The 13,492-nt window shown below is 48.6% G+C and overlaps 1 protein-coding gene across 1 annotated transcript in view; it reads left to right on the top strand.

The window, feature by feature from the left end:
- Positions 1-328: 328 nt before the first annotated feature.
- Positions 329-13,492, top strand: part of LOC139336250 (latent-transforming growth factor beta-binding protein 4) — a 25,766-nt gene continuing 12,602 nt past the window's right edge. Inside the window, exons 1-8 of the mRNA XM_070970273.1 lie at positions 329-857; positions 6,340-6,585; positions 6,894-6,970; positions 7,064-7,249; positions 8,687-8,789; positions 10,350-10,409; positions 11,038-11,160; positions 12,757-12,933. Coding sequence (XP_070826374.1) covers positions 566-857; positions 6,340-6,585; positions 6,894-6,970; positions 7,064-7,249; positions 8,687-8,789; positions 10,350-10,409; positions 11,038-11,160; positions 12,757-12,933 — 1,264 coding nt within the window. The 5' untranslated portion in view covers positions 329-565. The remainder of the gene's footprint in view (positions 858-6,339; positions 6,586-6,893; positions 6,971-7,063; positions 7,250-8,686; positions 8,790-10,349; positions 10,410-11,037; positions 11,161-12,756; positions 12,934-13,492) is intronic.

Genomic DNA, 13,492 nt, shown 5'->3' with positions numbered 1-13,492 from the left:
CATCATCAGCCTGACATCCTCCGCTGTTCTGAAGTCTGTTATGAAACTGTGTGCGGAGATACGAGGTTTCTGCTCAGACCCAGAAAGAGCCCAGTGAAAAAGAATAGAAGAGCGAAGGAGAGAGAGACTCACTCTGATGCTCGTTCGCTCGCTCAGTGTGGACTGATGGACCAGATCCCTGCTAAACATTTTGTTTGGAGCTGAGCCCAGTCCTGCACACTGCTTTCAATTATCTCCCTACCTCTCTCTCTCTCTCTCTCTCTCTCTCTCTCTCTCTCTCTCTCTCTCTCTCTCTCTCTCTGCCCAGGCACACTGCTGCTCGCTCGCCTGCTCACTTACAGGAGTGTTTAGGGGGAAACAGAGAGTGCAGAGAGGGAACCGTCTGGTCGTTGTTCTTCTTCCTTCCTTCCCTCCTTTTTTCCTGCGACGCTCGTTTTTAACTCCACCACAGAGTGAGGGGGAGAGACGGGGGGGCGAGCGAGGTAGAGTTAGAGCGAGAGGGGAGAGGTTTGGGAGTTCGGACGATGCGACGAGCTCAGAAACTCTGACGGCAACACAAAGTGAAATGCTGCAGCCTCAACTCTGCTGTTTTCTGTCTTCTCTCTTCATCGTCTTCATCTCTCCTCTGCCAGCTGATGGACAGACAGCCGCAGGAGGAGGAGCAGGAGGACGAGTGGAGAGGATCCAGGTGATGTTCACGCCGACCATCTGCAAGGTGCGCTGCAGCCAGGAGCGATGTGTCAACTACTGCGAGCGAGGCAATGTGACCACGCTGTACAGCAGCAGCGAGGGAGGAGGAGGAGCAGGAGCAGCAGGAGGAGGCAGGGACGGCTCCCATGGACCGGGCTTCAGAGTCTGTGAGTTCAGCCTTTGACTTCCACCGTCTCCTCCTGTGACTCGCCTGAACGTATTGATCTGCCGCTCAGTCAGTTTACACGACACTGATATCTGATTCGTCAATCGCTGCAGCTCATTGACAGCTGAGAGGTCTCTAATCGGGCCATTGATCACCTGAATCCTGCCTCACAGGCAGTGTCGGGGGTTCAGCAGTTATGCAGATTATTGTGTTATAAGTCTTTTAAAGAACGTCATCGGCAGAAAGTCACAAAGTGTTTCCAAAGAAACGAGGTGACAAACGTTAAAGAAAACTTTAGAGAATAAAACAATAAAAGAGGAAACAGAAAATCAGACAGGTGAGTCTCTTTGATCACAGGCCTGCAGCACATCTGCAGTGCAGGCCGCTGTCAGAGCTCCACGACTGATCTCCAGAACCTGATCCTGAAGGTAATGAGGAGGAGGACGAGCAGGAGGAGCAGCAGCGTTCAGGAGATGTTGTGCAGAGGCAGGTGAGGAGCGAGGAGCTGCAGCTGAGACAGGACCAGAGTTTCTGTTCCGTCATCGGCTGTCACGCAGTGCTGACCGTTTGTCAGATTCAAACCGACCAATCGCAGCTCTCCTGGTCTCTGTAGCTCTGACGTCCGGACAGGTTTCGGGAATCCGCTCCATGTCATCCTGTAACCTGCACGTTTAGAAATCCAGTCGGTGCAGTAAAAATCTCAACACATAAAGAAACGGCGTGTGAAGCTGCTCCAGCCGCGTCATGTGACCTGCAGCTGTTTGACGACTGGCCAATGAAAAGCTGTGTTGCCTGAACTGATCTCAGGTCAGTGATTGATCTGTACATCACAGGAGCCGCTAACAGCTGACTCAGCATACACATGTGAACAAATATAAGCAAATAAAAACAGGGCTCACGTTGTAGCTGATGGCTAACTCGCCAAATCCAATGCAACATCTTGCCGAGCATCATGGGAGCTGTAGTTCCAGATCTTAGAGTTTGATTATCCCTTTGTGTCTTCAATTCCAGTGACAGTGACACAAAACAACCTAAAAAAGACTGAAGCTGTTGACGAGGTTGTTTGCAGGCGAGGTCACGTCGCTCTTTCATTGTGACGCTAACTGCAGATGGAGGGCAGGAAGTGATTTTCTGCACAGGAAGCACGAAAACACTCAAGATGCTGATGTTTTTTGTCGTTTACAGTTGCTCAGATCAATCAAACTGAGAAACCTGAGGAGCTTTTATTGAGCATCGAAGTTATTGTGGCCTTTCAGCGGACCTTTGCGAGCGGTTAACCGAGCAAACAACCGTGACGTGCACGTCCGGCACCGCGGCGCTGAACGCTCGCTGCTCGGTGAATCGTCGTCTGAAGGAGCAGCTCTCATAAATTCATCTAAACCTCCTTCATCTTGTCCGTTGAGGTTTTCAGCCTATGAACAGCCTATTGGATGGATCGGTTCTTCTTGAACGCTGTCCTGCTCGTGTCCACGTCTGCTCTCCAGTGTTCGTCTTGCACTGATGCAACGCTGCACGTTCTCTCTGAGCTGCGTTCGTTGTCTCACTTCTTCCACTCGGCTGAACGTAATCTAATCTGCGCTCTGCGCAGCTCGTGTCTGCACTCGAAGCCTGTAAATAACCAGCAAACATCTGCGACGTCATCGCGCCGTGTCCGCTGAGCTCATGTTCACGCAGCAGTCAACGGCGGAAACTCGCAGATGTACGTTTTTCTGCCTGTTGGGTCAAATATTTGTGCTACTTTCGGGTGGAAAGTTGGCTGCAAACAGAGAGAGGAGCAAGAGGGGTAGAGGGAGGAGAAACACCACGGACATATGGCTTTCATTTATCATTAACTTAACACACACACACACACACACACGTATACACACACACGTAGATGCACACATGTACCCGGGATGTTTTGTTGGTGATGTGTGAATAAGCAGTGAGGTAAGACTGGACAGCAACATACACACACACACACACACACACACACACACACACATACACACACACACACACACACACACACACACACACACACACACACACACACACACACACACTGCTGCAGAGGATAAGGGGGGAGGTGATGACATCATGGGGTTAAAAGGTCAATCCCCCCTCGGTCTCTAACGCTTCATTTTTCTCTCTCTGGATGAACTTTATCGACACAGACGTACGTGAACAGCACATCCGTCACTCCGTACCTCCTGCTGTTCGATCGGTGCGCCTCCTGCAGCACAAACCTCCTCACAGCGCTCCCAGCTTCGCTTCAGAGCTGCAGGACGTCTCCTGACAGCCTGTCCTCACATTCAGATTCAACCCTGTTTTCATGCATTTAAGACTCTTTGTTCCTTCTTTTAAGGCCTCTTTTGAGCGACCTGAGTTCATTGCTTATGGAGACCTGCACATGTCCTGTCGTGGTCCTGCAGCAGTCTGGCTCAGTCTCAAACAGGCAGCCGGATTTTCCCCTCAGGAGCTGGTGGAGACCAAACACAGAGCTAAAAGAGAGAGGACACTGGAAGACGTCCATCAGGAGACACGAGCAAGAGTCCACATGAAGGATCGTGTTGTTGTGTAGCTGCTAGGCGCAGACAGCTGATGCTAACATGTTAGCATCAGCTGCTCTATAAGCTGACTGTGAGATGTTCTGTTCTGTTGCTCAAAGCAAAGCTCGACCGCAGAGCTGTGGGACCAGAGTGAGTCACAGAGCTCGATGTGGTTCTGTTTAAACTTCTTCTTCTCTGTATTTACATCATGTTATCTCTTTAATCTCTGAGTGTTTGTGACGGCAAACATCTCCCTTTCCTCTCTCTTTGTCCCAAAAACCTCCTCCAGACTCTGTGTGTGTGCTGATGCAGTCCATCTGTAGGGCGACGGCCAGGGTAATAATTAGGTCACTGTGTTTACACCAACACACACGCAGCATCTGTGTGTGTGTGTGTGTGTGTGTGTGTGTGTGTGTGTGTGTGTGTGTGTGTGTGTGTGTGTGTGTGTGTGTGTGTGACACACGTTTCACTTGCAGAACAAGCAAACATTTCAAAAACAAATTACATGCACACTTGAAAGGGTGTGGACATGAACACACACACACACACACACACACACACACACACACACACACACACACACACACACACACACACACACACACACATACACACGCGCACGCACAGTACCAGAGGTGGAGGAAGTTCTCAAATCCTTCACTTTATTAAATAGAACAAGCGTATTATCAGGCTCATGTGGTTAAAGCTGGTTTGATATTGCGAAAATGTCAGATTGTGTTTGTTGTCTCTGGTCGTGATGAATCTGCACCTCCCCTCAGCTCCTCTCAGCTCCTCTCACCTCCCCTCAGCTCCTCTCACCTCCCCTCAGCTCTCCTCAGCTCCCCTCAGCTCCCCTCAGCTCCTCTCACCTCCCCTCAGCTCCCCTCAGCTCCCCTCAGCTCCCCTCGGCTCCCCTCGGCTCCCCTCAGCTCCCCTCAGCTCCCCTCACCTCCTCTCGGCTCACTGTTTATCTGTCCGAACACAAGCTTTACTGTGCAGGTTCGGTCTCGGCGCTCTCAGCGTTGTTTTCAGAGAAACGGTGGTAAAATCCGACACTACCTGAAACAACCTGTTTGACCTCAGCAAAGCAGAGCGTCTGAAGGAGTCTTCAGAAACTTCTCCACGACTCTGTGGAAGTGAAAGCACCTTAAATCTGAGAGGGAGACAAATGATGTCCTCCAGGAGCCTGAAAAGTCCTCAAAGAGAACGCAGGAAGTACAGGAAGTCAGAGCAGCCATGAGAACAAAATAAAAGCCTGAGAATACAAGAAAACCGTCAAGAACCTGAATCTGATGGTCGAACGAATGATGCAGAGGGCTGGGAGGAGGAGGAGGAGGAGGAGGAGGAGGAGGAGGAGGTGAGGGCTGAAACAGCACCTGAGCCTCCACAGGTGATTGGAGGTACCAATGAGCTGCTGATACCAATGGAAGTTGTAAAGGAAGAGTAAAGATTGAATTTTACACTGCAGGGAAGATGAGGGGAGGTAAGACAAGGCGAAGGAGGTGCAGCGACCGAACCTTTAGTAGCCTCGTTTGACCGTTTGACGCCTGGACATTTCACAGAATCAGTTCTAGTCCAGACCGCGGAGCTGATAGAGATCACACAGACAGAAGAACCTGGTCTTACAGCTGCAGGCTTCCTTCCTGCTGCACAGACTTCTGGGTATTATCTGCTCACTGGCAGCAGCTTCAACACCAGCTGAACTCTGGGTAACAATACACCAGCATCCTGCCGCAGGCGCTAAAACAGGAAGTAGGAAGTGGCTAGCTGGTTCCTTTGGCGCCCGCTCGACTTTCACCCCCATCCCATCAGGGTAGGAGGCTTTGTTTGATATCTGCAGGTCACATGACCTCACTCAGGACCCAGTGGTCTCTTAGCAACAGGCGGGGGGCCACGACCACCACTTCCCAGGATGCATTTGTGGAACAGCCCAACAGTAAACAGCAGAGAGTGTTTCCAGGCGGCAGTAAACATGATGGATGTGTGTTAGTGTTGGCCTCCGACCTGTGTGTGTGTGTGTGTGTGTGTGTGTGTGTGTGTGTGTGTGTGTGTGTTTGTGTGTTTGTGTGTTTTCTTTCAGTGATGCTTATTAAAATCAAATTTCACAGACTAAATTTAATTGTACAGAACCTTCATTGAAACAGGTTCTGCTCTGTATAGCGACGTGTCGACGCCTGGAGGCTGCAGCAGCTTTGGTCTGTTTGAAGAGTCAAAGGTCAAAACTCTGATGACTCTGAACACTTCTGTTATTGAACGTCCCTCCTTTACGGTCGGCCAACGGTGGCTCTATCACAGATGTCCGTAAAATGTCTGTGAAGTATTAAAATCTGGGTGAAAAGTGAAGATTTCTGTGGAAAGTTGTTTTGAAGTGATGATGTTCTGGAAAACTTGTGGAAACGCTGTTGAGAAAAACACTGAAACTACAGAAGTCATAAAGTCTGTGAGACCCTTTCAAAGACTGACTCGGACCCTGTTCATAGCAGCTCTCCAGAAAGACCCCGTCAGTGGATTTCCCTCAACTACGTCTTGGCGACAAAGGTCGTGTGCATTAGCTCCTCTGTCAGTCGCCGCTCCCTCTGGTTTCTCTCCATCTTGTCGTCCTCTTGCATGACCTGTTGGTTCCACAGTGGTCTGATCTTCTGCTCTGGGAAACCTGGGTACTTCACTTCACTTCAACCCAGGGGTCGGGCCCCTCCAAAGGGTCACCAGATCAATCTGAGGGGTCATCAGATGATTAATGGGAAAGAGGAAAAAACAAAGTTCTGATCCACAAACCTGTTTTCAGTGTCTGGACTTCTCTCTGATCTTTGCCTTTCAGTGAAATATTAGAGTTTTTCCTCTGTGGGTCTAAGTTTACAACCCTCTCCACCTCTGGACCCTCCACCCCTTCAAGCAGCCGGCTCTGCTCCAGGTTTCTGATGGTCTGATCAGGTGTTTCTGTTCCTCCTGCAGTCCTGTGTCCTCTGCTCTGTAAGAACGGGGGCGTCTGTCTTCAGAAGGATCGCTGTCTCTGCCCGCCAAACTTCACGGGTAAGTTCTGCCAGATCGCCGTCGCCACCACCGCTGTAGCTGCAGCTGCCTCGCCCTCCTCCACCAATGAGATCGTCAAGCCCGCATTGCTCTCCACCATGGCAACCAATCAGGCGCTGACCCAGTCCGAGTTCCTTTTGCCCCTGAATCAGGAGACAAGGTCTGGAGGTGAGTCTGACCTTTGACCTTTTGATCTGATCATAGAGAGATGTGTAAGCGCCAAACAGACGATGCTAATTCATTCAGCTAACCAACAAATAACAGAAATCTCTCATCACGTTGAACAAACGACACGCAGTTTAACACGTCAATCAATTTATGTGCTGGAAGGAGGATTCGCTTACCTTTGGACAGAGCCACGCTAGCTGTTTCCCCTTGTTTTCAGTCTTTATGCTATGCTAAGCTAACCAGCTGCTGGCTGTAACATCATATCTAGCATACAGACAGGGTTGGTATCAGTCTAAACGTGTGTCCAGGCCCTGCCCCGTCCATGGTGAAGGTCAGAGTGCAGCACCCCCCTGAGGCCAGCGTGAAGATCCACCAGGTGCTAAAGGTAACAACAACAAACACAACTGCTTTTATCTGATGGTTTCATGCTCGGACGTTTCTTGTTTCTGAGCAGTTTGTCTCCTCATCTTTGTTCCAGGTGTCTGGGTTCAGTCCCACACTCCGGACGTCCTCCTCCTCCTCCTCCTCCTCTTCCTCCTCGGGATCAGCGGGTGCTCCGGCTCCAGCAGGCATCGGGGTCCAGGCCCAGACGCTGAGGGGGGGCGGCACGTACAACCAGCAATCGGGGTTTAAGTACTGCTTTAGAGAGGTCAAAGACGGACAGGTGAGAGACTCTCCTTTGATACGTCCTGCCAGCGCCTCCTAGAGGCTGCAGTGTTAATGACACACAGTGTGAAGGTGGTGTCAAGGTCTGAGCAGCGGTGCAGCTAAAGACGTAAAGTTTGTCCTCAAGGTGGCGCTGGAGGGAAGATCACGGCGTCCAGTCGATGTGAATGTCCAGAGCGTCTTTCATGGACATCTGCTGTTTTAAGATGTTTGTCTCGGTTTGGTGCTCGAGCGTCTCTTTAAATGGTCGACAACAATTAACATTTCAAATGTTCTTTAATGGGATTGAACTGGTCTGGTTTGATGACAGCTGGCGTGGAACGACACACTCCTCGAGCAGCGCTCCTTCTTTGTGTAATGGTTTTCTTTGCTGTTGCAGAGCTGCATCAGCCTTTTATGGCCAAAGTAAATCAGTGAATCATTGTTTATGATCCTGTAATAAGTTGTGACTGCAGACGAAAAGGCTTCTCTGGTTCACATTAGCTCTCTGGCTGCAGACGTTCAGTGTGTTCACACTTCTCTGCTTTCCGATAGAAAATCCCTCCTCGGCCGTATTTCACGCCGATAATAAAATGCAGCTTTGCTTTCGTCTGCGGTAGCTGCTGTCACAGTCCTCGCTGTCCAACTCTTCAGACTGCAACAACAAGCTTCACCAGGCGTCATCGGCCGTCAGTTAACGTGCTCTTCATCTCCCAGCCGCCGTCCTCTTCTCTTGTTCAACACTGAGTCATGTTGGCAACTTTATTTCTTGCAGCCAAACGTTCAGGCAGCACCTGCACCTGAAGACCTACCTAAGCTTTTTATAGCCATGCTAGCAGGTGGACTCAGTGGATGGGAGGTCGGTCTGTTGGTCCACCACTTTAGTCTGAAATATCCCAACAACTTCTGGATCCTCTGACTTTGAACGCAGCGCCACCATATGTTGATTTGTCCAATAGTTTTTGATCAAACACCTGCAGAACCAATGACGTCCCCATCAGCATCAACTGGACTTTGTCTTTAGCACTAAGTAGTTAATGTTAGCATGCTAACACGCTAAACTAATACCTGCTGAGCTTCAGCATGTTAGCATTGTCATTGTCATAGCATGCAGGTGTTAGCATTTAGCTCAATGCACCGCTGTGCAGCCTCACAGAGCAGCTAGCTCGACTGAAGACTCTTGTGTCATGTTGGAAACTGTCAGTGTGAAGTGAAATCAGTCAGATGTCCACAAATTAAAAGTGAAATGATTCATTTTGGTTCATTGTCAAAAGTTAAATATACATTTTTGATGAGTGCATCAAAAAAGGACTTTTGTATTTGTTCTGTTCTTCATTTAAAACACATCACTTCTACGTCATACATACAGTGTGTTAACGTGTGTGTGTGTGTGTGTGTGTGTGTGTGTGTGTGTGTGTGTGTGTGTGTGTGTGTGTGTGTGTGTGTGTGTGTGTAGTGCAGCTCTCCTCTGCCTGGTCTGAGGAGCAGGGAAATGTGCTGCAGAGCCATTGGGAAGGCCTGGGGGATCACTGACTGTGTCCTGTGTCCTGATAACACAGGTAGAAACACACACACACGCACGCACGCACGCACACGCACGCACACACATGCACACACATGCACACACATGCACACATTGCATACACTTACATTGATTTCCAGGAGACTTAGCCTTAACTTGAGTTTTCACATTAAAATGCAATTATTTACATTGTGGGGACTTTGTCCCCATCAGGACAGCAGGTCCCCACAAAGTATTTTTACAGTATGTAAGTACCTCGAAGTACAGTACTTGAGTAAAGGTATTTAGTTACTTTCAAAGACTGATCTTCATGCACAGTTCACTTTATTCAAAGGTCCTTTCACTGTTTTCCAAAAATACCTTGGTGATATAGTTGTTGAGAGATTTGCCCAAAAATAACAGTTTGCTGCCAACGTCGATCTCACACACACACACACACACACACACACACACACACACACACACACACACACACACACACACACACTCACACACAGAAATATTCCTCTCTCCCTCTCTCTGTGTGAAGGTCTGATACTTTATGACTGAAATATTTTGGAAGTATTCCACCAGGAACTGCTTATATAACTATCTGACATTATCACACACACACACACACACACACACACACACACACACACACACACACACACAGAGTCAGTAATGATGCTTCCTCCATGTTCTTGCAGAGCTGACTAACACTAAAGGAATGCTGCTCTGTGGGACTGTAGGCCTTTAACACACACACACACACACACACACACACACACACATACACACACACACACACCAAACATCTGCACACACACCTCCAACATTTGCATGTGTGTGTGTGTGTGTGTGTGTGTGTGCACAGTCACACAGGAAGTTGTGTTAGCTCACTTGCTGGCGTCTAACTTCACGTCAGTCTGTCAAATCAGAAAGAATGACGCAACACACCTTTAAAAGAGAACACACACGCACACACACACACACACACACACACACACACACACACACACACACACATATTATGTCTGGTATTCCTGTTCTGCTTGAAAAGCCTAAAAATGACCAGAGTCTGGTGTTTCAGTTGGTTTTTGCCTTTTTTCCCTCTTGTGATCAAATCCATGAACTTTTATTAAAACCCAAAAGAGTCTGAACTCTGTTTAAAGCATCAATCAAACAGAATCAATCATCAATAATCAAACTGTTCACTGACAGCAGCTTCATGTGTTCATCTGTTCTGTTACCAGTCAGCCTGTTTACCTGTGGAATGATCAAACAGGTGTTTCTGGAGCGTTCCACATCTTTCAGTCTGTGAAACGTGTCGCTGCATCAGATTCACAATAAGAGATGTTTCTCACGTTGATTGTGCACTTCGATGCTTTCACTTGTCATGATTGTTGTGTTTTACTTATTTATTTCTGACACACATTTCAGCGTTTGCATTCATGAGCAGGCGTACCTAATAAAGTGGCCACTGAGTGTAAATGTGTGTAAATTCACACACACACACACATTTAGTTTGGGCTCCTGAGACTGAACCTGCATCTCTGAGTCCTTCTCAGCTTTACACTTTGTTACTAATCAATAATCCGTCATTGATCGTCATCAGGTCAGAGCAACAGCAGCTGTCCTGCTGGTTTCGAGGGAACCAATGGAACGCAGTGTGTTGGTGAGTTCCACACAGGCACACACACAGGTGACAGGTGTGAGGTCAGAGGTCACAGACAGGTGGCCTCTGGATGATTTCTGTCTCTCAGGTGGACGAGCAGATTCTGATCAATCGTTCGCTGGTTCGGTTCCTGACGGCGTGCCGTTGAGCAAAACAACCTGTAAGTTAATGTTGTCTCATTGTCTCTGGATCTGCTTTGTGTCCTCTGTCCACCACCGTCTTTGGGGACCAGTTCTCAAAGAAGTCCGTCCACCTGAATCCAGTTCAGTGTAAAAAGACGTTGTTTTCCCTCCGTCCCGTCCTCCGTCCTCACCAGCAGCTCGCTGACTCAGCCGTCTGTCTCATGTTTGAACGTTGTCTCCTCGTCAGATTCATGTGGTCACCTGATTCTCTTCTATAAATGTCAGTCATTGTGGACGGGTTAGGGTTAGGACGTGGACCTGGAGGCACCTGCACGAGCCTCACGTCACCTCCACAGACAGACGTGGACGTAGAAACAGCCTCAGACAGTCAGTCCTGCACCTCCTCTCACTGGAGGCGAAGACGAGGAGGTGCAGTTTGACTGGTGCCTAATGCACGTGTGGTAATGAGTGTGTATGTGTGTGTACGTGTGTGTTAATGTGTGTAGATGTGAATGAGTGCCTCCAGCCGGGGCTGTGTGAGAACGGGATCTGTGTGAACACCAGGGGGAGCTATAGCTGTGTGTGTAGGGTGGGGTTCATCCTCGACGCCTCACATGGAATCTGCATCTGTAAGTAACACACACACACACACACACACACACACACACACACACACACACACACAAACACACAGCCGTCGGCTTGGGAATGAAATCAGGAATAAGGCAGACTCCAGATCAGGACGTCCTGAATCCATCTGAGCTCTAAGATCCAAAATCTGAAAACTGTCGATCGATCAGATCAGAACCAGCTAACAGCAGAGGTCCTCGCTCAGCAGAGAGTTCCTGAAACTCTTTGTTCCTCCAGAAACTCTGAAGGTCAGCGGACGTCACTGAGAGTCACTGAGTCTCGTTGTTCCGTCGAAGGTCAGCGGGTTCTTTGTTCTGCGAGGCGTCACAAGAACTCTTTATTCTGCTGAAAGTCGACAGAATGTGAGTGAAGGTCGGCGCTCAGATGAGTTTGGTCCTGACTGGTGCTCTGCTTATTCTGACTGGCATTCGCTGAGGAGGAGGAGGAGGAGGTGGAGGAGGAGGAGGGTGGGTCTGCTGCAGGATGCTGGTCCGCCTGGTAACCAATGACAACGCTCTAATCAAAGCTGATTCGTTAAGCTTGACATCGTCTCGTCTTTCTGCTGCTTCAAATTGGCTGGAAATGCTCGTGGAGGGGTGTGTGTACTGTGTGTGTACTGTGTGTGTACTGTGTGTATGCTGTGTGTATGCTGTGTGTACTGTGTGTGTACTGTGTGTGTACTGTGTGTATGCTGTGTGTATGCTGTGTGTACTGTGTGTATACTGTGTGTATACTGTCTATATATTGTGTGTATAGTGTCTGTGTGATGTGTGTGTGCTGTGTGTATACTGTGTGTATACTGTGTATACTGTGTGTATATTGTGTGTATAGTGTCTGTGTGATGTGTGTATGCTGTGTGTACTGTGCGTATACTGTGTGTGTGCTGTGCGTGTCCTGTGTGTATACTGTGTGTATAATGTGCGTGTGCTGTGTGTGTGCTGTGTGTATACTGTGCATGTACTGTGTATACTGTGTGTGTAATGTGTATACTGTGTGTGTGCTGTGTGTGTGCTGTGTGTATACTGTGTGTATACTGTGCGTGTGCTGTGTGTGTAATGTGTATACTGTGTGTGTGCTGTGTGTGTGCTGTGTGTATACTGTGTGTATAATGTGCGTGTGCTGTGTGTGTACTGTGTGTGTAATGTGTATACTGTGTGTGTTGTGACCGTGAACAGAAACATTTTAAAATCTGACCTTTGGTCCCCTGAATGGATACTTCTGCGTTCTGATCCTTGTTCTTCGTGGGGACCCTGACTCTTCACAGCACTCTGAGGACCGATGGCACCTTTCACTTCATGTTCTAAAGATGCTTCACTGATGAGCTCTGTGTTCCTGGTCCTGCTTCATTTCTCCTGCTCCTCATGTCCAATCAGACTATGGAGACATTGAGGGCTGTGATGTCAGAGCTTGCTTGATTTGTGTTGTGTCTCCGTCGAGGCCGTCCTGTTTGAATGCTGATTGGAGTCTGAATGGACCAGGGAAACAGCATGTTACTGATTCTGCATGCCGGGCTCTGCTGGCCTTAAGTCTGTTTGGATTCCCAGATGAGCTCCAGAGTCTCTGCAACTCATCCCTGTCCTCCTGTGTGTCCTCAGCCCAGAGTGTGATATCAGAGGAGAAGGGTCAGTGTTACCGGGTTCTGGGTTCCGGTCAAGGTCCATCCTCCTGTGGCCTGCCCATCGCCAGGAACATCACCAAGCAGATCTGCTGCTGCAGCCGAGTGGGGAAAGCCTGGGGGTCCGACTGCCAAAGATGTCCCTACTTTGGTTCAGGTTGGTTGCTGTGCCACTAGCCTGCAACTGTAGCATACAGTCACTAACCGGATGCAGAGTTAACTTTCAGAGACTACATATGATATCAAGTATCTGCATTGTTGCCCCCTTTGTGACCTTCTCAGTCAGTTTGGCAGCTTTTTACACCTCTTAGCTTAGCATGACCTTTTAGCCACGCTAGCAGCCTCCAGCCTAGAGATAATCAGGATCCACTGAGGTTCCTGTTGGTGCCATCAGCTGGTAAAGGTTTTCTTAACATCTACTCAATGAACTAGAACTTTGACACCCATGGTTGTCAGAGGATGAACTCTACTAGCTTTGGTGACTTTTCCTCTAGCGCCACCACAAGGCCAATATTGTATTTGTTCAATACTTCAAGTTATGACCTAAATATCTGTGAAACATTCAGCGTTTTTCATATGATCAGCCTCAGCTGTACACTGTGTGTTGTGCTTATAAGATAATCCCAGCATGCTAACATGCTAAACATGTAAACATAGCATGACTGTAGACTCCTGTTTTTTGTTTTTTTATAAATACAAATGTAGATTAATATGTA

Source organism: Chaetodon trifascialis, chromosome 9, assembly GCF_039877785.1.
Source record: "Chaetodon trifascialis isolate fChaTrf1 chromosome 9, fChaTrf1.hap1, whole genome shotgun sequence".
Lineage (NCBI taxonomy): Eukaryota > Metazoa > Chordata > Actinopteri > Chaetodontiformes > Chaetodontidae > Chaetodon > Chaetodon trifascialis.
This window is presented reverse-complemented; position numbering and strand designations above follow the sequence as displayed.